This window comes from Peromyscus eremicus, chromosome 20 (assembly GCF_949786415.1).
Source record: "Peromyscus eremicus chromosome 20, PerEre_H2_v1, whole genome shotgun sequence".
Lineage (NCBI taxonomy): Eukaryota > Metazoa > Chordata > Mammalia > Rodentia > Cricetidae > Peromyscus > Peromyscus eremicus.
Genome location: NC_081436.1, coordinates 26,576,425 through 26,603,109, shown reverse-complemented (window position 1 = coordinate 26,603,109; position 26,685 = coordinate 26,576,425). Strand labels below are relative to the sequence as shown.

Genomic DNA, 26,685 nt, shown 5'->3' with positions numbered 1-26,685 from the left:
GGCTGTCCTGGAACTGGCTCTATAGACTAGGCTGGCCTCATACTCAGAGATTTACCTGCCTCTGCCTCCCAAGTGCTGAGATTAAAGGTGCACACCACCATGTCTGACTTTAAGCCCCCCTCCCTTTTTTTTTTAAAGATTTATTTGTTTATTTTGTATACAGCATGTATGACTACAGGTCAGAAGAGGGCACCATATCTCATTACAGATGATTGTGAGCCACCATGTGGTTGCTGGGAATTGAACTCAGGACCTCTGGAAGAGCAGTCAGTGCTCTTAACCTCTGAGCCATCTCTCCAGCCAGACTTTAAGCCCCTTTAAGACATATAATTTGTGAACATTTTCTCCTATTTTTAGAGTTATGTTTTCTCTTATTATAGTGACTTTTTCATTTATTTTTTTCAATAAAAAAAAATTTGGGGCTGGAGAGATGGCTCAGCGGTTAAGAGCACTGACTGTTCTTCCAGAGGTTCTGAGTTCAATTCCCAGCAACCATCTATAATGAGATCCGGTGCCCTCTTCTGGCCTGAAAGCATAAATGCAGACAGAACACTATACATAATAAATAAATATAAATCTTTAAAAAAGTTTTTTTTGACATTTGTTTTTGTGTGCATGTGCTGGATTCTAAGATACATAATTAAGTAAAAGATACTTTCTGTCCATACAGAAGAGATCCATCTAATTGAGACCAGAGAGCAAAAGTAATAGTAAAATAAATATGGAAAGATGGCTCAACAGTTAAGAGCATTTTGGCTCTTGCAGAAGATAATAGTTCAGTTCCTGGCACCCACATCAGGTGGTCCACAACCACCTGTAACTCCCCCGCAACACCCTCTCCTGGTCTCCTTGGGCACCTGTATGCTATGTGCATATTCACAGACACACATATATAGACAAACACCTCATCCATCTCTACTTGGCTTGGTACTGGAAACCTGACCCAGGTGCTGAGGGAATGAAAAAAGGACAGACATACAGACTCACAGAAAAGCTGGGATATGGTGAGTCTTGCTCTGATGGAATGGTATCAACTATGCAACAACCCAAAATTGTTGTGAAATATTATTTTAACTAGGCAAAGATGTGTTACATTTGTTTTTGCTGTAGAATATTAACTGTATAAAGGTGTGTTACATTTGTTTATGCTGCATTTATTTAAGGATGTAAAGATGTATGTTTATGTAAAGATGTGTTGCATTTGTTTCACCTCGCCTGCCTAAGGCACCTGATTGGTCTAATAAAAAGCCGAATGGCCAATGGCTAGGCAGAGAAAGGATAGGCAGGGCTTGTGGGCAGAGAGAATAAATAGGAGGCGAACATCTAGACTCAAGAGGAAGAATGAGATAAGAAGAGAAGAGGGAATGAGGGAGACGTCTGGGGGCAAAAACCAGACAGCCGGACAAGCAAGAAAGTAAGATATACAGAGAAAAAAAGGTAAAAAGCCCTGAGGCAAAAAGTAGGTAAAGAGAAACAGATTAATTTAAGTTAAAAGAGTTAGCCAGAGTGGGGCAATGGTGGAGCACACCTTTAATCCCAGCACTTGGGAGGCAAAGGTAGGTGGATCTCTGTGAGTTCAAGGCCAGGCTGGTCTACAGAGTGAGTTCCAGGACAGCCTAGGCTATGCAAAGAAACCCTGTTTCAAAAACAAAGAAAAAGAAAAAGAGGGCTGGAGAGATGGCTCAGCAGTTAAGAGCACTGGCTGTTCTTCCAGAGGTCATGAGTTCAATTCCCAGCAACCACATGGTGGCTCACAACCATCTGTAATGAGATCTGGCGCCCTCTTCTGGCATACATAATAAATAAATAAATAAATCTTTAAAAAAAAAAAAAAAAAAAAAAAAAAGCCAGGCGGTGGTGGCCTTTAATCCCAGCACTCGGGAGGCAGAGCCAGGCGGATTTCTGTGAGTTCGAGGCCAGCCTGGTCTCCAAAGCGAGTTCCAGGAAAGGCGCAAAGCTACACAGAGAAACCCTGTCTTGAAAAAAAAAAAAAAAAAAAGAAAAGAAAAAAAAGAAAGAAACCATTGCCTAACCCAAGGTTATAAAGATTTATTACTGTGTTTTATAGTTTTATACTTAGCTGTTGGGAGCAGTGAGATTGCTCAGTAAGTAAAAACGCCTGTTATCAAACTACCCACATGGAGGAAGGGGAGAACTGACTGCCATAGTTATTTTCTGATCTTCACACACTCAATGAGGTGTGAACACGCCTCCCTCTGATAAAATTTTAAATGTAATTTAAAATTAAATTTAGGTTTTTGATCAGTTTTCAGCTACCTTTTGGGTTTTCTTTTGTTTTTGAGACAGGGTCTTACTATGTATCCCTGGCTGGCCCCCAACACACAGACCTGCTTGCATCTGCCTCCCTGTGCTGAGATTAAAGGAATGTGCTGCTGTGCTGAGCTTTTTTTTTTTTTTTTTTTTTTTTTTTTTTTTGTATGTGTGGTGTGTATTTGTACGTGCATGCATGCCATGGTATATACGTCAAGATCAGAGAACAATTAGCAGGAGTCAGTCCTCAACTTCTATCATGGATTCCTGGAACTGAACTCAGGTCCTCAGGTTTGGTGGCACACACCTTTACCGGATGAGCCATCCCGTTAAGTCTTTTTTTTTTGTTATTCCAACTGTGTTGCCTTGGCTGACCTGGTATTCTTCATGTAGCCCAGGTTGGCCTTGAATTCTTGGCAGTATTCCTACCTCAGTCTCCCAAATGCTTGGATTATATGCATAAGCCACCATGCCAGTTTTTTGTGTTTGTTTTTGCTTATACTGTACTTTAAAAGTTGGTGGGTTTTGTTTGTTTGTTTTTTGGAGACAGGGTTTCTCTGTGTAGCTTTGCGCCTTTCCTGGAACTCACTTGGTAGCCCAGGCTGGCCTCGAACTCACAGAGATCCACCTGTCTCTGCCTCCTGAGTGCTGGGATTAAAGGCGTGCGCCACCACTGCCCGGCGGTTTTTCTTTTTAATATGCAGGTGCATATGTGTGTGCTGGGGATGGAACTCAAAGTTTTGTGCACCTTAGGCAAACCACCGAGTTACACCTCAGCCTCCCTTTAGTGCTTTAGATTAAGTATCCTTCAATGTTCGGAACATGTTGAGAACAGAGGACTTGAGTCTAAGGCAAGACTTCCACGGGGATAGTGTCTAATAATTGATTCCTCATTTCCAGTTTATAGGTCAGGCATTCTTGTTTCTTGAAAACTGATGGATCAGATAAATTGTTTCATGTGGCCAAACTCATCATTAGAGTCAACCTAAAAGTAATGGCAAAGGAATTCCTGCAGTGCAGAGCTCCAAACCACCCATACACGGTGCCAGTTTGGACTGAAAAAAAAAAAGCGTCAAATGCCAGGGTGATCAATTCCTTACTTTAAGGGAGCTTACATCCAGAAGGACAGCAAATTATGGGATACCCCATTTAGGTATGTTCTCAGTGAGGAAGTCGAGTCATATGGAGTTTATACGAGGGTTTAAAGGTCAGGGGGTTTCTAGGCCGGGTCGCCTGTAGAGCAGGGGAGCTACTACAGCCGCCACACTGGTCCTGGACCGGCAGGCGGCTCTTAGCTCTCTGGAGACTGTCCAGTGACTCATCTGGAGGAGCGGGATCCGCAGGCTCATGGGGAAGGGACTGGGAATATAGTAAAGAAACTCGCCGGCTGCAACGATGGACGTAATGAGAAAGAAAGGGCAAAAACAAGCAACAACAAAAAACAGCTATTGTTACTGTAATTAGAGTCGCGGCCAGGCTCAACGGTAATTTCCCGGGGGACTAGAAGAGCTGGACAAGGTTACACCCTAGACCTCTCTGATGGACAGCTCCTTATCCAGCTCCGCCTGGACCCACCCACTGTCTTGCTCTCGCGCGGTCTGAGTTCTCGTGGGCCCGCAGGGGCCGACGGGAACGGCGGCCGCACTAAAGAGGGCCGACATGGCGGCGGCGGCTGCTTCGCTTCGCCGGTCGGTGCTGGGCCCGCGGGGCGTAGGGCTTCCGGGCGCAAGTGCTCCGGGCCTGCTGGGGGGTGCGCGGTCCCGGCAGCTTCCATTGCGGACACCGCAGGTGAGTACTGGCGCGGGCCCTGGCCGCCGCGCGCCCCTCCGCCCTGAAGGTCACGGCGGGGAGGCTCCGGGCGCGCGCCGGCATCGGTACCCCACGTACCTCCTACGACTCGGCAGGGTCCCCGCTGACGGGCCGGCGCACTCGGGAAGCCAGGCTGGGTGCCCACGCTTCGGAGCGACAGGGCACGCTGGTCAGAGCCCAGGGTCCAACTGCGGTGGGGTCGGGACGGGAGATTGCTGCGAAGGGCTCGCCCAGAACGACTCCCGAAGCCAGCTGTCTAGACCTGGCTGATGCCCTCCAGTGACCCCAGCCTGACCTCAGCCGGCTGCGGGTGACCTTGGTCTGCTGCCGCACTCTTGGTCACTTAGGCCTGGCTCCCGGTTTAAGCTCCAAGAGCACTCTTCACCTGCTCTGCAAAACCGGGCTGTGGCTGAGGTGTGGGCTGCAGCGAGGGATGCGGCAGGCAGTGGGCCGCTGGCGCTCTGCGGGCGGTGGTCAGTGGTGGGTGGGTGAGTGCAAGAGATGGGCGCCCATTCAGATCCCCAGGTGGGCGGGTGGGGTCTTGGCAGGTGCTGAGCGGGGCTCTTGCAGGCAGTGTCCTTGTCCTCGAAGCCTGGCCTTTCCCGGGGCCGGAAGGTGATGCTGTCAGCGTTGGGCATGCTGGCGGCAGGGGGTGCAGGGCTAGCTGTGGCTCTGCATTCTGCTGTGAGTGCCAGTGACCTGGAGCTGCACCCCCCCAGCTACCCATGGTCTCACCGTGGCCTCCTCTCCTCCTTGGACCACACCAGGTGGGTGTGTAGCGGCGGGGTGGGGGTGGACGTTTCTAGGTGAACTGTAATCTTCAGTTTCTCTAAACCTTTCTGTCTTTAGCATCCGAAGGGGTTTCCAGGTATACAAGCAGGTGTGCTCTTCCTGCCACAGCATGGAATATGTGGCTTACCGCCACCTGGTGGGAGTGTGCTATACGGAGGATGAAGCAAAGGCACTGGCTGAGGAGGTATGGGGGCCAAGAGGAGGTGGAGGACTCAGGGATTGGGGCTTCTACCTGAGGGATTGAAGGATTGTGATGGGATGCTTGGTGGCAGGTGGAGTTTCAGGATGGCCCTAATGAGGACGGAGAGATGTTCATGAGGCCAGGGAAGCTGTCTGACTATCTTCCAAAACCATACCCCAACCCTGAGGCTGCCAGAGCTGCTAACAATGGAGCCTTACCCCCGGACCTCAGCTACATCGTGCGAGCTAGGTACATGGGCTGCCCAGAGTGTGGGGCAGGAAACGTAAGGAAATCAGCCTTGTGTTAAGGACTGAGCCATGGATCTGGTTCTAGGCATGGTGGTGAGGACTATGTATTCTCCTTGCTAACTGGCTACTGTGAGCCCCCCACTGGGGTGTCATTACGAGAAGGCCTCTACTTCAACCCTTACTTTCCTGGCCAGGCCATTGGCATGGCTCCTCCCATCTACAATGAAGTCTTGGAGTATGATGATGGTGAGTGTCCTTGACCATGGGTCCTTTCCTACTCCCAGCATGCTTCCCTTACATTCCTGGGTCTAGAGGTCTGCTCCCTTCTCACCTGGAATGTTTGTTGACTGTGCAGATCTGAAAAGGCTTTGGGGACAACTTTCATAGTTCTGTAAGGTTCCTATCCCTTTGAAGTTTTGGTAATGGCCAGTCCCTGCCTCTTTGGAACACAGTGTTCAGAGGGTTACCTTGGATTGGCATAAGCCCCCAAAGGTAGCCGTGACTATTTGTCCTTGGCCCAGGCACCCCAGCTTCCATGTCTCAAGTAGCCAAGGATGTTGCCACCTTCCTTCGATGGGCATCGGAGCCAGAGCATGACCATCGGAAACGCATGGGGCTCAAGGTGAAGGGCTGGGCCAGGGTCACAGTGGGCATAGGGAAGGGGTCTTTCCTGTCTACCTTTTCTGAACTTGCTTTGTTCCCAGATGTTGTTGATGATGGGCTTGCTGCTGCCCCTGATCTATACCATGAAACGACATAAGTGGTCAGTCTTGAAGAGTCGAAAGCTGGCATATCGGCCGCCCAAGTGACCCTGCCTAGTATCTGCTTGTCATCTTGCCTGAACAAGCCCTCAGCAGCCCAGGAACAGTCCTAGGCCTTTTCAGGCCTAGCTCCTTTTCATCTGAGACAAGGAAATGGGGTAGGAGACCAGACTCTTGCTTCTGATCTTCCTTCAGCTCTGATTGTGGGAATAAATTAAGTTTCTCAACATACACATTTTATCTGTTCAGTGACTGAAATCCGCATTTCCAAGGAACCCTGGAACCCATATTCCCCTGCAGTATTGTTTCCTTCCCCACCTTGTATCTGAGAGATGTGGGTCAGAATGCAAAAATTGGCTGCTAAGAGCAGCACCATTTGGACTAGAGAGATGGCTTAGCAATCAAGAGCACTAGTTGCTTGCTCTTCTAGAAGACCCAGGTTCTGTTTCCAGCATTCACGTGGTTCTAAACCATTCTTAACTCCAGTCCCAGGGGATCTGACGTACTCTTCTGGCCTCCAAAGGCACTGCACAAATGTAGTGCAAAGGCATACATGTAGGCAAACCCCCTCACCCCCCAGTCTCAAAAGTGTTTTACTAAAAAAGAAAGAGCAGCACTGTTCAGCAGAGTGGATATGCATTGGCAGAGCTAGAAAGGGGTTATTAGAGTATCCAACAACTCCACTTCCATACTGATGGCAGCAGGGAGCCTCTAGATCTTCAGGAAGACCTGGAGCAGTATCGGTGGATCAGTGCTATCTGGGAAGATGAAGAAGTTCTCAGAAATGTTGAGCAATTGGGAGTAGACAGGCAGAGGGTAGCTGGGATGTCTCCTTAGTCTGGGATGGACAGATAAAAGGGTTGTGCTGGAGATAATATGTGGAAGTGTCTGGTATTTATCAGGGAATGATACCTAGTAGTCTAGGCCAAACTGGCCATGACTAGATTCATAAAGTGGCATGGTACCTCTATTCATAAAGAGGGGTGACATAGGTTATCAGGAGGATCACCTGGTAAATGAGACTCATGAGTCACAGTGCTATAAAGCATCCCTATGGTAAAGAAAAAATACCCCAGGGCTGGAGAGATGGCTCAGAGGTTAAGAGCACTGGCTGTTCTTCCAGAGGTTCTGAGTTCAATTCCCAGCAACCACATGGTGGCTCACAGCCATCTGTAATGAGATCTGGTGCCCTCTTCTGGCCTGCAGGGACACATGCAGACAGAACACTGTACATGATAAATAAAATAAATCTTTTTAAAAAAAAGAAAAAGAAAAAATACCCAGCCCCATTGCTGCTATTATACTGGCTGAAGCAGCTGAAAACAGTGGTGAGTGGAATAGTAGGAGGATTCAAGAAGGGTAACAATAAGGCCAGGGTTAGTGAGAGGAATCCCTAGCAGGTCAGCAGTTTGAGGAGCCCCTGTAGGCTTGAAGGCTCTAGAAAGAGGTGCCAGTACTATGTTCTGTGACCACTGGGACTCTAGTTTAAGTCTATTCGAGTAGTCTCCTGGTTGTGGTTTGGGGCACCCCATCTGCTACTGGGGCAGAATCTGTTTCCTTGCTCCCAGGCAGCTGGACTAGTACAAGTCTGCACCAAGACTAGGACACAGGCTGGTTCTCATGTGTCTTTAATTACTGGCTTGTGGCCCTTGTTCCCTAATACTGCATCTCTGTCCCCAACAAGCAGAGGTCCCCTGCGAAGTTCAAGTGGTGGTGATCCAGGGACTTGGGCCTGTGACAGGAGAGGGCCATGTTCCCTCTAACCTGGGGAAGAAGATAGGTTATTCCTATTTGTTCTACACTGTATCCCCTCAACCCCACCCAGCCTCTTGTACCTTTGGTGGCTTCTAGGTGGAGGCTGTAGTAAGGGGATCCCACGCACAGGGCCTTTGGGTGCTACACATCTCACAGCCAGGGCGGTTTGAGGCATTGATGAAGGTGCAGGAAGGGCAAGACCAGCCAGGCTGGGAAGATGGGAAAACTGTTGATGCTTCTCAGATCCTTCCAATGCCCACAGCTGCCCATTCCCAGAGACTCTGGTTATTTGCCCACCTGAGGGGGGGTTGGGAGACTGGAACTGGCTGGCTGGAGGGTATGAGGCTGCTCCAGTGACTGAGGAAACAAGCATCCTAATTTCCCATCCATCTTGGAGTGTTGAGGGCTATGTCCTGTGAAAGAGGAGAAGGCTCAGGGCCATCTCAAGACTCCACCCCACCTCTCTTACCACCATTAAGTACTAACCTGAAGCTTCTCGGGGAGCTGAGAGCAAGTAGAGAAAAGCAGGGTCCCCATCTTGAGAGACCCCATAGGAAGCAAGGCTTCGTTCAGGTACACACAGGCACCGCCCAATAACCCAGCGCTGCACAGCTGGTGGGAAACCAAATTCTGAGAACACCTGAGGCCAGAACATCAGGGCCAGGCAGTGTTACCCAGGATCCCTGCTATGCATCTAAGACTCCCGATGCCCCATGCTCACCTGTTCCTGGAGGGCTGCGATGGAGCAGTGTGGGTAGATCTGCAGTGAGACATGGGCAGATGATGCAGAGGACAAAATAGATGTGGCATCTTCAACTGTGACTTGCAGCCTGTGTCAAAATGTGGATCAGAGGGTTGGACAGTTAACCTGGACAGGTCAGGAGGGCAGAGTAAGCAAGATCAGGCCTTACCTGATAGGACCTGATGGGAACCAGGCCTCCATGAGCTGGACATTGAGAGCCACATGATGCTGTGCCAAGATGGCTGCCACATGGGCTGCTTCTTTCTCATCCCCATCTGCAATGGCCTGGGACAGGCGTGTAGCCAGCTCTTCTACAGGGAGAAAAGACAGCTATCACAACCAGACACTAGCCACAGCCCCTCAACTCCCTCTAGTCTGTCCTTACCTTTTTTTAAATTTCCAGAACTTTGAGGAAGATCCACCTCAGGTTGGGTTGCTTTAGGTATTTGAGCCACGGAAGAACATGGTGGAGAAATGGGGCACATTTCTGGGCTTGGGACTGAGCTGCCATTGCCTAAGAGACAATTTGGAGTAGGCTAGTGGTCTCCACCCTCAGGTTTTGAGGACCTTTGCACTCTCTGCTTCACCCCATATCCTTAGGCCATAATTCAGGGTAAGCCTTCCTCTCCCAATCTTGGCCCATAAAACAAAAACAACTCTCAGCTGGAGAGAGATGATGGATCAACATGGTTTTACTGGCCTTGAACTCACAGAGATCTGCCTGGCTCTGCCTCCCAAGTGCTGGGATTGAAAGTGTGCGCCACCACTGCCCGGCGATGGATCAACATTTAAGAGCATTTTGGTGCTCTTGCAGAACACCCTGGTTTGGTTCCCAGAACCCACATGGTAGCTAACAACTACCTGTAACTCCATTCCAACGGGTCCAATGACCTGGCCTCTGGGGCACCAGGTACACAAGTGGTAAACACACACACCACCATTCATATATCAAATTAAAACAAAACAAAAATCCTCAGAAGTCCTGCCTCAATTCTGGTACTGGTGCTACATCTGATTTATCCTTGGTATCAATCTTTCTGAACCCTTCTGCTGGCTGGTCCCACCTGTGCATCTCCTGTTTAGCAGAATCAAACTAACCCCTTAGATGGAGGCTTGCCATCTCAGTCCCCTCAGGGGCCTTCCTTCTCTTGGCTCTGATCTGCAGAGGATACTTACACTGTTTGTCCTGGCATCCTTACAGAACTGGATATACTGCTGTTTCTATTTATCTCCTGCTGAAAGCCACATACTGCAATAAGGGATCCCCACCCAGTGCTGACAGCTCCTACAATGACCTAAGGCCCTTGATATCCTTGATAACCGTCTCACCACTGAAATGGGTAGAGCTTTCCAAGAACCTGGCACTTTGCCTGAACTCTGAAGGTCACTTGCACAAGTTCCCCTTGGAGCTTTTGTACTTCTTTTTCTCGGAGCTGAGGACCGAACCCAGGGCCTTGCGTTTGCTAGCAAGCACTCTACCACTGAGCTAAATCCCCAACCCCACTTTTGTACTTCTTGTATTCTGGGTCATACAACTTAAGCCATGTTCTTCAAACTTCATTCTCTCAGTAAGTCCTTAAGACCTTTCTTTTTAGTTACTTGCTTTTATTTTTTGTTTTTATTTTTTGAAACAGAATCTCTCTACTTAGCTCTGGCTGTCCTCAGAACTCACAGAGATCCACCAGCCTCTACCTCCTGAGTGCTGGAATTAAAGATGTGTGCCAGCACACTTAAGGAGACCCTATTTTAAGTAGCAGCCTTCCCTCCTAGCTTTCTCATTCCTTCTAACTGAAGTTGATTTACTCTAGAAATGAAAGTTCCAAGGAGGACAAATTAGAGATTTGGGTCATGTTAAAAGAAGTGCCCATGTAAAACATCAGTAGCAAACTTCTGCCCTCTGGGGTTCTCCCATTGTGCTGTAAGCCTGTATTTAAGACCTCCTCCCTCCTTCAATAAATGGCATTCAGCATTAAAAAAAAAAAAAGATGACAGCATGCAATATGGACAAAAAAAAAAAAAAAAAAGAAAGAAAGAAAGGAAGAAAGAAAGAAAGAAAGAAAGAAGTGCCCACAGGCTGGAGAAATGGATCAGCAGTTAAGAGCACTTGTTACTCTTGCAGGGGACTGGGGTTCAGTACTTAGCAACTGCATAGAAGCTCACAACCATCTCTAACTCCAGTCCCTGGGGATCTGATGCCTTCTCCTGACCTTGGAGGATGCCAGGCATGCACATGGTGCAAAGACATATATATATAGAGAGAAAAGATTCATACACATAAAACATTTTAATCTTAAAATAAAAACTAAAGGGCCTGGGGGAGATGGTTCAGCAGGTTAAAGTGCTGTTACGTTTTGGCTTTTCAAGACAGGCTTTCTCTGTGTAGCCCTGTCTTGGAAGCTGTGTAGAGCTATCCTGGAACTTATTCTGTAGACCAGGCTGGCCTCAAACTGAGATCCACTTGATTCTGCCTCCCAAGTGCTGGGATTAAAGGCCTGCACCACACCACTTGGCTTAAAGTGCTTTTCATATAGACATAAAGACCAGAGAATTCAAATTCCCCAAAACCAGATAAAACCAAGCTTGGAAGTATATGTCTGTAATCCCAATGTTCCTATAGTAAGATGGGGGTAGAGACAAGAGAATATTCAGAAACTTCTTGAGGGTTAGGGAAATTGGCCTGGCTTATAAAGAGGCTAACAGCAGAGACTGTCTCAAACAAGGTGGAAGGTGAGGACTGACACCCAAGGTTTTCCTCTGACTTCCATACATGCTGTGCCTGTGTATGCCTGCATACAAATACATACACAGCAGACATACATATATACACACACACACAAAGGAAAAAGAAATAGTGTCAAACAGTTGGGTGGTACACATCTGTTACAATACCACTCTGGGTACAGAGGTGTTAAGATCATTGACAGTTCAAAGTCAGCTTGGGCTATATAGTGAGTTTGAGATCAGCCTAGAATACACACCACAATGAATAGTATAAAGCAAGAGCTGAGTACACCTATCAGGTAAATGAATGACTTAGTCTTTTTCAATGCTGAGTTACCCCAGCCTCTCTTACGTCAGTCATACTAACTGTTTTCCTGCCCCTCTAGCAGCTTTTCCTCAGGTCTTATTTGTAAGCTTTCCTCTCTCCCCCTAGGGCAAGGTCTACATCAGTGGTTCTCAACCTGTGGGTCACGACTCCTTTGGGTGGGTGGGGGGGTCGGATGACCCTTTCACAGAGGTCACCTAAGACCACTGAAAAACACAGATATTTACATTATGATTCATAACAGTAGCAAAATTAGTTATGAAATGATTTTATGGTTGGAAGTCACCACAACATGAGGAACTATATTAAGGGGTCACAAAAATAGGAAGGTCGAGAGCCACTGGTCTACACACAAGGCTGTTTTTTCTCAATGCTTCCCTCTCAGACTTTGGCTAACCTCCCCAACTCCCGATCTTTTTTGTTGTTGTTTTGTCTTGTTTTTTTGTTTTTGTTTTTTTGAGACAGGGTTTCTCTGTGTAGCTTTGCACCTTTCCTGGAACTCACTTGGTAGCCCAGGCTGGCCTCGAACTCACAGAGATCCGCCTGGCTCTGCCTCCCGAGTGCGTGGGCCACCACCGCCCCGCCCAACTCCCAATCTTCACTTCTTCAGAGCCCCAGCCATGTCCAAGCTTTCCCAAGCAGGCACTGTGTACAAGCCTCACACTAACTTGTCCCTCTACCTCAGTGTTAATCACTAACTCTTCCATTTAAACAACCACGAAACCTATCTGATTCCATTTCCTAAGGTCCTCTGGTCTTCTTTCTAACCTTGTCTACATCTCTCCATATGACTAAAGAGTCTGCCTTGAAGCAGCACAGACCTGAACCTGTTAGCTCCCCACTGAACACAACCCTGTCGTTCTTGAACTCTCAGTGCTTCAGCAATGCTTGCTCTTCCTTTTCACACTTGTCTGGTACTCCAGGTGTCAGCTCTTGAACCTCTTATTTTCTCCACTTTCTTCCTCTTGGAAGCCTTCCTAGATGCCCAGCTTCTCCCTTCACTGTCCCCATCCAGGACTAGGAGGCCTGGACTTCTTCAAATGAGCATTTATTCCACGACACTGACCATTTTGTCCCTCCGCGGCGGCATCTCGCACCAGGGCTGCCCACTGCTGTGCTTCTTGAGAGTTGAGGAAGTGCACACTGAAGGTTCCAGGTCCTCCCGGTGGAGGCTGCAGCTCGTGTTGGGTAGGTCCACGGACTGTATAGCAAATAGACTCCAAGGGCCATTCAAAACTGACCTGAAACGGGAGGTGGGGGGGAGTGCTGGGTCAATGGCTCCTCGTTATCCACCGAAGATCAAAGGAAAAGGAAATAAGCAGAAGTAGTTTTTACCGCCCTAAGCCTTTCTTGCCTGTTATCTTACCAATTCCTCATGAGAGTTTTAAAGCATTAATCCCATTTTTACAGACAAGCAAAGAAAAGTAACCGCATAAGGGCAGTCGGCAGGGGAATGGAGAGAGGGTTGACTCCACTGTCCCGGCCCACACTCACCGCCCCTGGCCCGGTGCCCAACAGCCCCAGCCGGAAGCGCCCAGGCCGCTCAGGGTCGGCGCTCAACTGCAGCCTCCGTAGCTGCGCCTCGGCGTCGTGCCCGGCGCCCAGAGGTCTCACCGCGGCTTGCACTGCCAGGAGCACCGCAGGTGAACTAGGTTCTGCAGCGGGTGCGGCCCCGCCGGCGGGCGGCGCCATATCGGGCGCGGCGGAGTCCTGACCCTCCGAGAGCGCTTCCGTAACTCAAGAGTTGTCGAGCGCTTCCGCCGGCCAGAAACTCAGACTATGGCCCTAGGTTCCGGATGCGCCAGAGCGTGGAGAACAAGAAAGAACCAGTGCCGCGCACTACCTTAGCCTGACCACCGGTGGTGCTCAGGGATAGAGATGGTCCAAGGATCTCCAGGCACGCTAGTCACGTTTGAGCTGGGCCCGGGACAGTGTCAGAGACCAAGCACCGGTCACAAAAAGAAGGCAAGGTTGGACTTTTCTCAAAGGTTCGAACGGGCGACAGCTGCTGTCCGACGTAAGACAACACCAGTACCCGATTGGAGAAGGGCGCCAATCTACACAAACAAACCGCACATACACACACCAGACACACTTGGTGAGTCTGTACCACTCTGAGAACAGGGTTGGCCCGGGGGCGGGGCGGGAATGCCCTAACCAATGAACACTAAGAGGGGAGGCGGGTTCGTAAGCGAGGGCGAGACAGACAAGCTACACGACCAGTAGAAGTGAAAGACAAGTCTGAGTGACGGAGGATTCCTCCAATGGTATGTCGCGGTCTGGACCCTGAGGTTGGAGCGGACCATTCAGAGGAGTGGGGCCGGGCCTGTCGGACGCTTGTTGTTGTCGGGCCGGGGGAGGCGGAGGTCGCTGTTTCGTTCGCTGTTTGGTGCGATCTGTGGTGGTCCGCGGCAGGTCAGTCGCAAAAGTGGGTACTGCAGGGGGGCGAGGCTATGTCGCGGCTGCAGCCCGTATGGGCCGGCAGGGCCTGGAGTAACGGGACGCCGCCACGAAGCTTCTTCCCCCGGATACAGTGCGGCCCGAGTGGAGGCCGCGGCGCCGCCCTCCAGTCCTGAGGAACTCGCGCCGCGCGCAGCCCGCGCCGCCGTCATCTCAGCACCGACGCTAAGCAACTCGGCTAGCCTGGCTTGATCTAGCCCATTCCTGGCAGGTGGGTGTCCGCCTTGTGCTCCGAGCGGTCCCGGACTGCGGGAACCACAGTCCCCGGCAGGTCTCGCGCTCTGCACTGCCTCATGGGACTTGTAGTTTTGCTGCCGCCTGGCTAGAGCGCCTCTCTTGGTGTGCTGCCTCCTGGGGCTTGTAGTTTTCCCGTACGAATCTACTGGTGCCTCTCTGCTCCCGAGGCAGCAATGCCAGGAGACTGCTGGGCTGAGCCAGTGGAGGCGGTGGGGCCGTCCTACGCACTTTGGCGTACAAAGAGAGAATCAGGCATATTTGCAAATAGAACTGAAGAACTCATGGGTTTACTCTTCTCGCCAGGAAGCAACGAAGCAATCTGGGGAAGGGCGCTCATACAGGTGACCCTCAGGGCTCAAGCCACAGGTACCCGGTTCCGCCGAACCGGATTGCAGGTTCTTTTTGTTTGTTTGTTTGTTTGTTTGTTTTTGGTTTTTTTTGTTTTTCGAGACAGGGTTTCTCTGTGTAGCTTTGCGCCTTTCCTGGAACTCACTTGGTAGCCCAGGCTGGCCTCGAACTCACAGAGATCCGCCTGGCTCTGCCTCCCGAGTGCTGGGATTAAAGGCATGCGCCACCACCGCCCGGCCGGATTGCAGGTTCTTACCCTGATTGAAGATGTTAGTACGGTCTGAGAGTGACTGCAGAGTGCCGATGGGGGTGGGAAACATCGAGAGACAGACACAGAGAGAGAAATATTGATTGATTCTCCAGCAGTTCCAGAGTGAGCAGAATACAGGGTGGGGGCCCCCCATCCAGCTCCAGGACTCTTGTACCATGTAGGAGGAGTTGGAGTTGAGTTGGAATCTGGTCTTGCCATCCTCAGGTAACAAGGTAACAGGATCGTTTCCTCAACAATGCTGAGTGCTCAGGTAAAGGTAGGGAGAGGAGCTACATGATGGACTCAGCTAGATCCAGCCGCAAACAGTACTCTACTAGTGGGTGGGAAGACTGAAGGCAGAATCTTTTGGAGCTAGGTAGCCACACCTGGTTTCCCACATTCTCAGGGAGCACTGCACTAGTCCCTCTGGCACACGAAGTCCCCTCCCAAAGGACATGAAGCTACTGGAGAACTCCAGCTTTGAGGCCATCAACTCACAGTTGACAGTGGAGACTGGAGATGCCCATATTATTGGCAGGTCAGTCTGGAAGCTCTGGGGACCAGATTCTCAGAGGTCGCCATCTTGGCCCCTGAGTTAAATCCTCAGGGTTAGCATGCTCCATGCTCCTGTCTGCGTTTTACAGGATTGAAAGCTACTCATGTAAGATGGCAGGAGACAATAAACACATGTTCAAGCAGTTCTGCCAGGAGGGCCAGCCCCATGTGTTGGAGGCACTGTCCCCGCCTCAGACTTCAGGCCTCAGTCCCAGCAGGTAAGCTGAGACGGAGCCTCCCTTCTGAGGTACGGGGGATGGTGAGCAAGGTTGACATTTATCTCTGTGTAGACTGAGCAAGAGCCAAGGTGGTGAGGACGAAAGCCCGCTAAGTGACAAGTGCAGCCGCAAGACTCTCTTCTATCTGATCGCTACACTCAACGAGTCCTTCCGGCCAGACTATGACTTCAGCACAGCCAGGAGTCATGAGTTCAGCCGGGAGCCCAGCCTCAGCTGGGTAAGGCTGGGAAGAGGGACCCCAAACCTGTAGTCATTCCCGTTGCCCTCTCCATTGAGTAGGTTCCTGGGTTCTACCTGCTGCCCTGGACCCTTGTCATCCCTGACTGTAACCTACTGTAGGTGGTTAATGCAGTCAACTGTAGCCTGTTCTCAGCTGTTCGGGAAGACTTCAAGGCCCTGAAGCCACAGCTGTGGAATGCAGTGGATGAGGAAATCTGCTTAGCCGAATGTGACATCTACAGGTGGGCCCACATCTTTGCAGGTAGACGTGGCAGGTGTGTGTGGCAGTGGGAGCCTCATTACTTCTGCTTTTCTCACTCTTCAGCTATAACCCAGATCTGGATTCAGACCCCTTTGGGGAAGATGGAAGCCTCTGGTCATTCAATTATTTCTTTTACAACAAACGTCTTAAACGAATTGTCTTTTTTAGCTGCCGCTCCATCAGGTTGGTACCATTGCCACCTCCCTCTCTCCAGCCCCTTGTTCATCTCACACCTTTCCTTAACTGGGTCTGTCCTCCCTGGGAAGGCCTGGGATAGGTGGTCCTAAGACTGATGTTTCTATCCCCACCCAGTGGTTCCACCTACACACCCTCAGAGGCAGGCAATGCACTGGACTTGGAACTGGGAGCAGAAGAGGTTGATGAAGAGAGTGGAGGTGGAGGCAGTGAGGGCAGGGCGGAGGAGACCAGCACCATGGAGGAAGACAGGTGTGGGGGAAGTGGTGGAGGCTGCAGCCACGGCCCCACCTCTAGAGCCTGGAGTGGGTGGGACACATCAGGGTCCTCTGCCTAGTCTGGGTGGTACCTCCTGATGTCCTACTGTGTGCCAACTTCTGCCTAGGGTTCCAGTGATCTGTATGTGATGAGGAAAAGCGGAGGTCTCAGCTTCATCCAGCTTCGACCAATGCCTGGACCCGTCTACCTGAGGAGCTCCAGAGCCTCCCTTGATGCTGGCTACGCCCTGGCACTGCCACCATCCTGGCGCTGCCCAAGGCTATACCTGCCTAGCCCTTTGGTTTCAGCCTGTGGATGTCCACTCACCCCTGCAGGCTTTCACTGCCCATGCTGTGGCTGGATTAAACAGCACAGGGCCTGATCGAAAAGTGACTGCTCTGCACCAGCAGTCGGCCACAGACAGGACAGCTGGACCACAGAGTTTATTTTTGTATTTCTTACTGGGCCTGTACACTCCAGCTCTAAGGGCCAGGACTTGAAGCCCTGTAAGCGGTGCGCAGTGTTTTATGGGGTCTGGTCTTGGACCAGCCCCTGGTGCCCACTTTTGCCCCCCACCTTACCAGGTGGGCCACATGCACTGAGTGTCACTTTGCTGCAGCTCATTCCTTTCCAATAAAAGTTTCTGTGACTTAGACGGAACTTGGGAGTTTTGGGGGGCGGGGCCTGCGTCATGGGGCGGGGCCGGCAGCGTCTGGTATCTTAGCAACAGCTACTGCCTTTCCGTTACTTAGTCTCAAGAGCTGTTACAGGTCGCACTTCTGGGACTGTCCAGGGCAGACGTGGAGGGCCTGATGTTAAACGCAAGCAACCTCTTTGCGTTAGAGGGTGACAACTTGGTTACGGACACAGACTTGTATGATCAGGACATCTATGACGTCCCAGATCCTGGGGTGCTCTCGGAAAGGAATGGTGAGGGAAGCCGGGCGGTGGTGGCGCACACCTTTAATCCCAGCTCTCGGGAGGCAGAGCAAGGCGGATCTCTGTGAGTTCGAGGCCAGCCTGGTCTACGGCGCAAGATCCAGGACAGGCACCAAAACTACACAGAGAAACCCTGTCTCGAAAAACCAAAAAGAAAAAAAGAATGGTGGGGGTACCTACCGTTGTCCAGGCACCCCACTAGGAAGCAGATGGTTCTCAGACTTTGTTCAGTCCTGGAGGTGGAACTTCCCTGGGCAGTCCTTGACCCATCCTGTCCCTCAGAGGAGGGCTCCTTGTTTGCTTATCACCTCCAGGGTTGGGGCACAAGGCTATAGTGACACCACATCCTCCACTGACTTACAGACTTGGGTCTGGCGGAGGCACCAGAGGACCTACAGCTCTTTACAAGTTCCCAGAGGTGGCGGAAAATGACACTGCATTCCCGTGCCCGACAGCTGTGGCTACACCTACGTGCATACCTCCATGACATTGTAGAAAAGGTGTGGTTCCTTACGAGGTCTCTGGTTGGGCTCATCCCTAGAGACACTGGGCACCCACTCCACTGGTCCTTTCCAGTGTCCCCAGGCAGAGACGCTCATGCCTCCATTACTCACATGCACACCTATGTACTCTGGCCTGCAGGAGAGCAGAGACGCTCATGCCTCCATTACTCACATGCACACCTATGTACTCTGGCCTGCAGGAGAAAAGAGCAGAGCTGCGGGTCACTCGAATGACACACGGGCTGGAGCCACTGCGTCGTCTGGAGGTGGCGGCTGGACTGCGCTCAGTAGCGCAGGACCCAGTGGGTGGACGCTTCCTGATACTAGATGGTGCAGGTTACCTGCATCAGCATACCAAGGATGGCTGGGCGCAGGCAAAACTGAAGGCTCCGGTGGTGCTGAATGGGCTAGTGACTGTGCCGGGCCCTCTGGGAGAAGTGGGCCGCTTTGTAGGCTGGGGCCCCGCTGGACTGACCATATTAGGGCAAGACTTCCGCCCGCTCTGGGTGAGCAAGAAACTGAACCAGGAGCCTTTTTGTTGCTTACCAGTGCCCAGCCAGGGACTGTTGCTTGTGGCCCAGGTGGGAGGCAGCGTGGAGCTCTGGAAGTTCCGTTCGGGTGGCCGCCGCCTGGTGTCCTGTGGCTCACCTTTGCAACCACCGCCAGGCTTGTCCGGCTCTCTCAAGCGGCTGGCTCTAGGGCCGGAAGCTGACCGCTGCACCCGGCATTGCTTTGCTGCCTATGGCTCGGCGGTGCTCACCTTTGATCTGGACTCCTGGACTCTAATTAATGTGTGCCAGGATCTGCATAAAACGTGAGGGGAGTCCAGGGACAGGTAGATGGGAGGCAGATCCCCTAAGGAGAGCCAGTTACTTCAGGGGCTGTAGGACCCACAGATGGGACTGTGTTGAGTCCACTGGTCCTCCCATTCTCTCACTTCTAGCATCATCTCGGACTTGGAGTACTGTGAGGAGGTAGAAGCCATGGTGACAGCTTCCCGGGACAGTACTGTGAAGGTGTGGGAGGCTGACTGGCAGATCCGGATGGTATTCGTGGGCCACACAGGTGTGCCACAGTCTGGCAGCCCTTGCAGCCCTTCTCTCTCACCCTGAGCTTGCCCTTCCCCCGTGTTGCTTGCATCCCAGGAACTCCTCCTTAAGCTATGATGCGCCAAAATGACCAGCACCTTTCCTGCAGGCCCGGTGACAGCTATGACAGTGCTCCGGAACAGCTCACTGGTAGTGTCCGCCTCACAGGACGGGACGCTTCGCACATGGGACCTGAGGGCCGCAGCTCAGGTGGGAGAGGTACCACTGGGTTGCTGGAACCAAGACACATCCTCTGAAAGAGTGAGCCATTTGCTGGCTCCTGCAGGTCCTGGCTGGCCGGTGCTCTCTCTGTGCTCAAAAAGCGTGGAGCTGTGGCGGGTGTGTGACATCTATTTGCCATTAGCACAGCTCTCAGCGCAGGTGCTCCACGTACAGGTGGCACCATCGCTCCCGGCACCCGTTGAGCCGGCTCTGCCCTCTCGCCTTGTCTGCGCCTGTGCAGATGGGTCAGTCTACCTGGTGTCAGCTACTACGGGACGAACTGTGAGTTCACTGCTGCTGGAGCCGGACGACTGTGCAGTTGGGGTGGTTTATTGTTTGTCTCGAGAAGCGCTGTGGGTGTTGACACGCTCCGGGCACCTCGTGCGCGCCAATGCAGCACGGTGCCCTATGGTCGTAACACACCGCCGGTGTCCACTTCCACCCCCGGCGCCGCAGCCCTGCTGTCTGCACCTCTACAGCCATCTCACAGACCCTCGCAGTGCATATGCTTGCTGGCAAATTGTGCACCAGAATCAGGGCGACATGCTCCGCAGTGCCATTGCCTGGGCCTGGAAAAATAAGAACAGGTGGGCACCACAGCTATCTGAGGCTGGGTTAAGGCAAAGATGTGGCTGACCCAGCAGCCTCTATCCCTTCTCACAGGTTCTTACCAATGATGGGGTACTCAGACGGCACGCTGTCTGTACTGGATTGGCGCACATCACAGACAATCTTCTCTACAGAAGCACACATCCCAGGTCCAGTGACTGCTATTGGATCCAGCTGGAATAGCATAGTGACTTCAGGTCAGTGCCTTCTCTCCCTCGAAGACAGCCTGGGAGCCCCTGCACCTTCCCAAAGTCCCAACCCTGGCTCCTGCTACCCAAAGGTGGCGATCTGACAGTAAAGATGTGGCGTGTATTCCCGTATGCGGAGGAGTGCCTGAGTCTGCTACATACCTTTTCCTGTTGCCACCCGGCGGTCATGCTCTGTACTCTGGGCAAGCGAATCATGGTAGGCTTTGAGGACCCAGAGAGCGCCACCTATGGCCTGGTGCAGTTTGGCCTAGGTGACAAAATGCGCTTTGACCACCGGCCACAGGACGACCCTACGGACCACATCACTGGTGAGGAGAATGGAGTGGAGGTGAAGCCTGTGTCCCTGTTCTCAGCTGCTTCCTAACCTTAGTTCTGCCCCTAGGCCTATGCTGCTGCCCCACCCTCAAGCTATACGCCTGCTCCAGCCTGGACTGCACCATCCGAATCTGGACTTGGGAGAACCGCCTGCTGCGGTGTGCTGGGGCCCTATAGTTTGGGGGCAGCTGGCAGCTAAAGGTCATCCATCAGGGCTCTTCTAACCCATTAAAGACCAGGGGCTGGACTGAGGGGGACAGGGTCTGGACCCTGTCACTGCCTCAAGTTCCCACTCTGTGAAACAGGAGCTAGACTCTGGGCCCTCTTGCAGGCTCCTGCAGCTGAATGGTCCCCCTCAGAGCCTGGCCTTCTCCAACAACAGTGGAGACCTGGTACTCGCACTAGGTTCCCGCCTCTGCCTGGTGTCCCACGAGCTCTACCTACCTACATCTTATCTGGTTAAGGTATACAGTGAGGTCAAGGTAGTTAAGGTGGGACTGGATGCTGCCCATAATAAACGGTACTGGGAACAAAGCTCTACCCGCTTCTTCAGAAATTCTGTCAGAAGACCCCTGATGTGGTGAATGACCCTCCGCTGCCACTCACCGGCTGGAAGTCACTGACAACCTCCCAACTGCAAAGGCTTGCCAGTCTACAAGGAGCAGCCAACCTCAGGTCTGCTGGCAGGGCTGCTCAGCTGCTGTGGAGGGTTCTCCCCAGCCCTGGGAGCAAGGTTCATATAGCTGTATGCCCGTAGTGTGAGTTCTCTACACTACCAAGTCCCTCTGGTATTGCCACATCTCAACCCCAGAATCTTTTCTCCTGGCTGGTCCTTACTCCAGCTTCTAACCTATCCCACTAGTAATGCCCAGAGCCTCATCTATGCCTGTTTCTATCCACAGTGTGCCCTTGCCCTTCATCCAACAGCAGACAACAACACTTCAGCAGCCAGTGTTGAAGGAGGTAGTGTCAGTCCTGACCCTTTGCCAGCCCAGTGCCCATCCATGCCTAGTCTCAAGCCACAACCTCTCAGCCTCTGGCCTGAATTCTCGTGGTTGCTTGGGAAGCACATGGCAAGTCTTTAAGGAAGCAGGGAATGATCACTGATCTCCACCTCAGGACTTGAAGGATATCATAGCCCGGGATCAAGACCTTCAAGAACTGAGGCAAGGCATGGTGGTCCCAGCAGCTCGGCCCCAACTCTCCTGGAAGCTGCGTGAGGAAGCCTTTGACAATTACTTACATCTGATATATGGTTGTGACCTGCTGGTAGGTGTAGGATCAGTCCCAGGCCCGACCATGACCTTCCCCTTATCTGACACAAGCTTCCTGTTTTTTCCTGTCCTAGGACATAAAATCTGGAAGGGAATCCCTGCAGTGGGGCGCTGCAGGCCCCACCACAGAGTCCCAGGACACAGGGGTCCAGCCCAGAGCTGCCATCAGTGGTGGGCAGGTTACATTTAGCGATGATGTTCAGCCAATGGGCCCACCTTCAGCCTTCCAAACCCCAGGAGCCCCAGGCAGACGCTTTGCCCGCCCTCCCCGAGTCTCCTTGCCTATTCCACCCATTCATCGGGTGGTGCATAGCCAGGCATCCCAGGTGAGGCCTTCTTCCCTTCCTATATCCATCCATGCTTGACACTGTGATCCCTGCCCCAACCCCTTGAAACTCCTTGCATACCCTAGCTTCTAGCACGTTCCTCCCTGAGCTATGAGCTGGGCCTTAGTTTGGATCTGCAGGTGCAGTGTGATCAGTTTGGAGGAGAGAGCATGGACCTGAGCACATCACCTTACTACCTGCAGCGGAGGGTGAGGGCCCCTGTTCAAGAGCAGTTTCAGGGGCTGTGGTGGCTGCGCTCTGTTTTCACTCCCTGTCCCTCCCCAGGTTCCCCTGCTACTGCACAGAAGGCCCCAAGAGCCTCTCTCAAATGTAGGGGGCTTCTTTCCTGCCACCATAGAGCCCCACAAGGTGAGACCTCACCCCTCCTCCCTCCCAGAGGTGGCCTCTTTTAGGGGGTCACTCTTTGCATATCCTATCTCCTTTTGCTGTAAGGCATTGTGTCCCAATCTGACCCAAGGGCCATGCCTCCCTGAAGCCTATAGGGTCAAGACTTAAGACTCCTGTGTACCTCTCCAGCCTGGCCAGCTCTGGTGTGGCTATGGGCATGGACTCCTTGCTACTTTCTAGTGAGCCAGAGGTCTACCACCAGTGGTTGTTTCTCACATCGTTCTCCCCCGCAGGAGTGCTACATTCCCTGTTGACTTTTTCTGGAAGATCAGGGTTCTTGTGCTTCAAGGGAGCCAAGTCCAGTGGGGCCAGTCCCTCCTGATCCACTATTTTCTCATACTTGGTCGTACTGGGCACCCAGGCAGGCCCTAGTCCCTTGCTTAGCACATACCAGGCTCCCATTCAGCTGTATTATTAGTCTTTCCAGCTTGGGGAGGCCTATCTACTCAATACATGGACCTCTCTCCAAGTTCCTTTCTTCCTTCCCTGCCCCCTCTACCATGGTTTTTGTAGACACCCCTGTTTTAGGTTAAGTTCCCTGGAGAGCATGTATGTGGTTAGTGCTCACCGGGGACCAACCACCTCTAGATTCCTCTCTTCATTTACAATTCATATCCCCCCAGATTATCCTTTTATCGGGTTTTCCAAGCTAAACTGCCCATTTGTGTGTTGAGAACAGTCTGGCCTTTGGTGGCCCATGGTTATGGGGGTGCTCCCCAGTTGTGCCCCAGTGATTCTCAACCCGATCTATTGTCCTCCACCTCTAGCAACGCACTCATTCCATCCATTTTCCTGGCTGTGTGCCCAACTCTGTGATACTGCAGCAGATGTGGTTGCATGCAGAGGTCAGCCGCCTTGGCTCCCTAGCAGAACTCGCTACCCCAAGCCGACTCAAGGCAAGTAGTGGAGCTTGGGGTGATCAGGGCGGGCCCTGCTATCTCCACAGCCGGCCACATGTTCTCTCTTGTTCCTCTGCAGCTATCCAGAAGACGGGGTGACCAGTGGCTAAAGCGCCGGAAGCATTCTACTGGCAGGTGGCGAAAGAAACTGATGTACTGGCTTTACAGGTCACGTAAGAAAGGGGAAGATGACAGTGACCAGGAGGAGGAGGAGGATGACGAGCTGGAGATTGAATGGGCCTCCTCTTCCCCAACTTCTGAGGAGCAGCCCGAACCCTGGGAACCAGACACTCAAGTAGGCACTCTAGGCTTTCATGAAGGGTGAGATTGGTGCTCAGAGGTGGGTTTAAAGCATCTGTCATTTCCCTTAGATCTCCAAGATCAAAAAACCTCACCGTGACGTCTCCAAATCCAAGACTCACTTGGCTTCCCGCCATCACCACCGTGGGCGCTCACTCTGGGAAGAGCGCTATGGGCATTTGCCCAGGTTCCTGCATTATTTTGTTGTCCAGAACTGGTTCAAAAAGCTGTTCCCTATCTTTACCCTGGAGGTTAGGAGACTCTGGGAAGCCCAGGCTGGGGGGTGGGGGAGAAGAGAAGGCGGGGCTAATCTGCATTCCGAGTGGAGTTGGGGATGGGCAGGGCTTCAGCAAATCTTCCCACAGGCCTATCCAGAGATGGGCACCATAGAGGGCTTGGCCTCGATGTTTGTGGACTCCCTGCCACGGGCTTCCTGGGCAGAACGACTGAGTATTCTGAATGCCCTAATGAGGCTGTTTCCTGACATAAGCAACGAACTTCGCAGCCGGCTTCAGGCCAAGCTGTTGTACTTGCTCAACCAAGACCAGCCCCCTAGCCTCCAGGTGAGTCCTTCCACAGTACCTTGTATCCTCACCTACTTCCATAATCAACCACAGTTCCCTGGTTCCAACCCACTCCTGAGCTTAGGACAAGACGCAGAAGCAGTTCGTGATGATGGCGCTGCAGTTGCTCCTAGCCTGCAGCCTGGAGGCCCTGGATGTGGTGTTGGAGATCATGTCCTTCTACCTCTGTGCTCCAGCTGATTGTCAGTGAGTTGAGCCCATGCTGGGTTTTCCCTACCAGCTTGGGAAGACTCGGGTTAAGCCTCATCTACCTGTCCCAGGCAAGACCTGAAGAGTCTACTGGAGAGGCTGGGCCTCCAGGACACACAGGGCATCCTGTACAAGGAGATGACAACCTGGGCTGAGAACTTCAACCTTGAATCTAAGGCCACGATACGTACACAATGTCATCAGAAGCTTGAGGAAATTATTCTCCAGGTCGGGTGGGCCAAGGGCTGGGTGGCTCACCTACTGGGAACCTGCTGCCTTCTTCAGAGGTCTCCCAGAAGACCATTAGTGGGTGCCCATAGGAATGCACCTGGGTTTTCCCCAACCAGAACATTTCTTGAGAGCTCCCTCACAGCAGAAGGCTTCACTGGGATGAAGGGGGCGGGGGAGAGGCTGGATGAGAAACCCTCTCCCTGGAGCTAGGACTCTATCAGAAGGAAGTTTCAGAGATACAGGTGCAAGGGTACTTACTCCATGGGTCACTCTCCTACAGATGAACAGCTTGGAGCAGTCTATAGCCAGTGTTTCTGTGGAGCCTCCCAGGGAGGGCTCCTCACAAGCCTCCCTTATCTCTGGGGCACCCTTGCCTGCCTTGAGCACCTCTTGGATACCCTCACGAGCATCGGAACTGTCCTTGCGTATTCAAGAGCTGATGGTGCCTTCACCTGTGCCTTCACTTGTGGGGCCTATGGGATCCACCCAAGAACTCCAGGCTGCAAGCACAAAGGCATATTCACGCATCCGGCCAACCAAAAGAGTACTCGCTGATGCACTGCTGGCCCTCTCTTCTGCGTCCGAGGACTACTTGCGTGTCCCTGTGCCTGCTGCACTAAGTAGAGGGCCATTGCCATTGGAGGAAACACCGCCACTAGAGGAAAAAGCGCATCTGGAAGAAACAGAATGGGCACGCTTTCAGATAGTGGACCTGTTTCACATTGATGCGCTTAATTTCTTCTGTGAGAAGCACCGGGCACAGCAGCAGAGCTTGATGGAGGAGGAGGAGCACTTACGTGTCTCACCTCTAGGCCAGCTAGGGCCCAATATTGTGGTGCGGCCGCCCCGGGATCGCTGGTGCGCATTGAATGTGGGCATGTTGGGTTGACCCTACGTGGGTTGCAGGGGAAGGTCTGACTGAATCCTCTCCCTTCTTCAGGCTCTATCCCATTCTTCGGCTGCAGGAGACCAAGGAACAAAGCTTTGGGAGGTTTCTCAGGGGTGAGTGGACACAGGGGTAAGAATTGGACCCTAATGCTCCCTCTCCCCACTCAACCTCAGCATACAGCTTCACTTACCTGGTTCCCTGCATCCAGGTCACAGGCTGTACCGCCAGGGCCCAGCTCATGATGGCCCCCTCCGGGTGCTGAAGCTGCCACTGCCACGGGTGGAGTTACAGCCTTTTCCCCCAGGTTGGCCTGCACCCCCACGGGCGTTGCCCCCACTACTCATGCAGCCCACTCTGCAACGCTACTTTCTACTTGAAGACACAAACCCTGACACCTATAGTTGACCTGGGGGACAGATAGTCAAGGCTCCATGGTCAACGCCCAGTCCTACCACCTTGGCAAATCACAATACCATGTTTGGTCTAAATTAAAATATATATACATATATATATATATATATATTTACTTATTGTGTGTATATATACACGTCACTTGTGCGCAAATAAGTATTTGTGCATGCTTATGGAGGCAAAAGATTGATGTCAAGTGTTCATTGTTCTGCATCCTATTTTGTGTTTGTTTATTTTTGGTTTTTCAAGACAAGGTTTCTCTGTGTAATAGTCCTAGCTATTCTGGAACTCACTTTGTAGACCAGGCTGGCATGAAAACTCACCAAGATGCACTTGTCTCTGTCTTCAAGTGCTGGGATTAAAGACTTTATTTATTTATTTTTAAATAAGAGTCTCTGTACATAGCCCTGGCTGTCCTGACTTATTTTATTTACTTATTTACTTATTTACTTATTTATTTATTTATTTATTTATTTATTTATTTATTTATTTACAAATAAGAGTCTCTGTATATAGCCCTGGCTGTCCTGGAACTCACTATACAGACTAGGCTAGCCTCCAACTCGCAGAGCTCCACCCACATCTGCCTCCTAAGTGCTGGGATTAAAGGCCTGGGCCACCACGCCTGGTCCTCTTTAATTGTATGAGTGTTTTGCTTGCA

At 51.8% G+C, this 26,685-nt stretch overlaps 4 protein-coding genes across 8 annotated transcripts; 3 read left to right on the top strand and 1 right to left on the bottom strand.

The window, feature by feature from the left end:
• Nucleotides 1-3,879: 3,879 nt before the first annotated feature.
• LOC131897038 (cytochrome c1, heme protein, mitochondrial) lies at nucleotides 3,880-6,293 on the top strand. Its single transcript, XM_059247896.1, has 7 exons — nucleotides 3,880-4,059; nucleotides 4,651-4,847; nucleotides 4,930-5,056; nucleotides 5,145-5,302; nucleotides 5,387-5,547; nucleotides 5,823-5,923; nucleotides 6,006-6,293. Exons 1-7 carry the CDS (start codon nucleotides 3,931-3,933, stop codon nucleotides 6,108-6,110), a joined length of 978 nt encoding a protein of 325 aa, XP_059103879.1. The 5' UTR covers nucleotides 3,880-3,930; the 3' UTR covers nucleotides 6,111-6,293.
• Nucleotides 6,294-6,681: 388 nt separating this feature from the next.
• Nucleotides 6,682-14,345, bottom strand: Sharpin (SHANK associated RH domain interactor). Of its 3 annotated transcripts, none has more exons than XM_059247893.1 (9): nucleotides 13,100-14,345; nucleotides 12,672-12,846; nucleotides 8,945-9,073; nucleotides 8,729-8,870; nucleotides 8,539-8,647; nucleotides 8,304-8,457; nucleotides 8,115-8,230; nucleotides 7,898-8,026; nucleotides 6,682-6,900 (listed from the first exon to the last, which is right to left on the bottom strand). In XM_059247893.1, the coding sequence occupies exons 1-8, from the start codon at nucleotides 13,295-13,297 to the stop codon at nucleotides 7,910-7,912; spliced, it is 1,140 nt and encodes a 379-aa protein (XP_059103876.1). In that variant the 5' UTR covers nucleotides 13,298-14,345; the 3' UTR covers nucleotides 6,682-6,900; nucleotides 7,898-7,909. The 3 variants fall into 3 exon arrangements, with proteins under 3 accessions (XP_059103876.1, XP_059103875.1, XP_059103877.1); XM_059247892.1 differs by lacking the exon at nucleotides 6,682-6,900 and adding an exon at nucleotides 7,675-7,826 and having other exon boundaries at nucleotides 13,100-14,344; XM_059247894.1 differs by lacking the exons at nucleotides 6,682-6,900; nucleotides 8,945-9,073 and adding an exon at nucleotides 7,675-7,826.
• Nucleotides 13,421-17,281, top strand: Maf1 (MAF1 homolog, negative regulator of RNA polymerase III). 3 transcript variants are annotated; one of them, XM_059247898.1, is made up of 8 exons: nucleotides 13,421-13,703; nucleotides 15,307-15,438; nucleotides 15,545-15,673; nucleotides 15,746-15,911; nucleotides 16,034-16,155; nucleotides 16,239-16,358; nucleotides 16,488-16,622; nucleotides 16,756-17,281. In XM_059247898.1, the coding sequence occupies exons 2-8, from the start codon at nucleotides 15,356-15,358 to the stop codon at nucleotides 16,775-16,777; spliced, it is 777 nt and encodes a 258-aa protein (XP_059103881.1). In that variant the 5' UTR covers nucleotides 13,421-13,703; nucleotides 15,307-15,355; the 3' UTR covers nucleotides 16,778-17,281. The 3 variants fall into 3 exon arrangements, with proteins under 3 accessions (XP_059103881.1, XP_059103882.1, XP_059103880.1); XM_059247897.1 differs by lacking the exon at nucleotides 13,421-13,703 and adding an exon at nucleotides 13,900-14,276; XM_059247899.1 differs by lacking the exons at nucleotides 13,421-13,703; nucleotides 16,488-16,622 and adding an exon at nucleotides 13,898-14,276.
• A 68-nt stretch (nucleotides 17,282-17,349) lies between these two features.
• Nucleotides 17,350-26,428, top strand: Wdr97 (WD repeat domain 97). Its single transcript, XM_059247891.1, has 24 exons — nucleotides 17,350-17,558; nucleotides 17,931-18,067; nucleotides 18,271-18,884; nucleotides 19,014-19,135; nucleotides 19,268-19,967; nucleotides 20,044-20,186; nucleotides 20,270-20,506; nucleotides 20,581-20,671; nucleotides 20,845-20,977; nucleotides 21,067-21,188; nucleotides 21,416-21,476; nucleotides 21,633-21,782; nucleotides 21,862-22,113; nucleotides 22,200-22,322; nucleotides 22,399-22,482; nucleotides 23,289-23,426; nucleotides 23,512-23,715; nucleotides 23,792-23,971; nucleotides 24,086-24,283; nucleotides 24,369-24,490; nucleotides 24,565-24,721; nucleotides 25,005-25,582; nucleotides 25,665-25,726; nucleotides 25,822-26,428. Exons 1-24 carry the CDS (start codon nucleotides 17,441-17,443, stop codon nucleotides 26,016-26,018), a joined length of 4,923 nt encoding a protein of 1,640 aa, XP_059103874.1. The 5' UTR covers nucleotides 17,350-17,440; the 3' UTR covers nucleotides 26,019-26,428.
• Nucleotides 26,429-26,685: the final 257 nt, after the last annotated feature.

Excerpts from the sequence above, each read along its gene's own strand:
- Wdr97 (XM_059247891.1), top strand. The coding sequence starts at position 17,441 with ATGTTAAACGCAAGCAACCTCTTTGCGTTAGAGGGTGACAACTTGGTT. Across the intron at positions 20,507-20,580 it reads CCCTACGGACCACATCACTG|GCCTATGCTGCTGCCCCACC; the intron begins GTGAGGAGAATG and ends TTCTGCCCCTAG. Across the intron at positions 22,114-22,199 it reads TGCATAGCCAGGCATCCCAG|CTTCTAGCACGTTCCTCCCT; the intron begins GTGAGGCCTTCT and ends TGCATACCCTAG.
- Maf1 (XM_059247898.1), top strand. The coding sequence starts at position 15,356 with ATGAAGCTACTGGAGAACTCCAGCTTTGAGGCCATCAACTCACAGTTG. Across the intron at positions 15,439-15,544 it reads GATGCCCATATTATTGGCAG|GATTGAAAGCTACTCATGTA; the intron begins GTCAGTCTGGAA and ends TGCGTTTTACAG. Across the intron at positions 15,674-15,745 it reads TCAGGCCTCAGTCCCAGCAG|ACTGAGCAAGAGCCAAGGTG; the intron begins GTAAGCTGAGAC and ends ATCTCTGTGTAG.
- LOC131897038 (XM_059247896.1), top strand. The coding sequence starts at position 3,931 with ATGGCGGCGGCGGCTGCTTCGCTTCGCCGGTCGGTGCTGGGCCCGCGG. Across the intron at positions 5,057-5,144 it reads CAAAGGCACTGGCTGAGGAG|GTGGAGTTTCAGGATGGCCC; the intron begins GTATGGGGGCCA and ends GCTTGGTGGCAG. Across the intron at positions 5,924-6,005 it reads GGAAACGCATGGGGCTCAAG|ATGTTGTTGATGATGGGCTT; the intron begins GTGAAGGGCTGG and ends CTTTGTTCCCAG.
- Sharpin (XM_059247893.1), bottom strand. The coding sequence starts at position 13,297 with ATGGCGCCGCCCGCCGGCGGGGCCGCACCCGCTGCAGAACCTAGTTCA. Across the intron at positions 12,847-13,099 it reads TGGGCACCGGGCCAGGGGCG|GTCAGTTTTGAATGGCCCTT; the intron begins GTGAGTGTGGGC and ends CTCCCGTTTCAG. Across the intron at positions 8,231-8,303 it reads AGCTCCCCGAGAAGCTTCAG|GACATAGCCCTCAACACTCC; the intron begins GTTAGTACTTAA and ends CCTCTTTCACAG.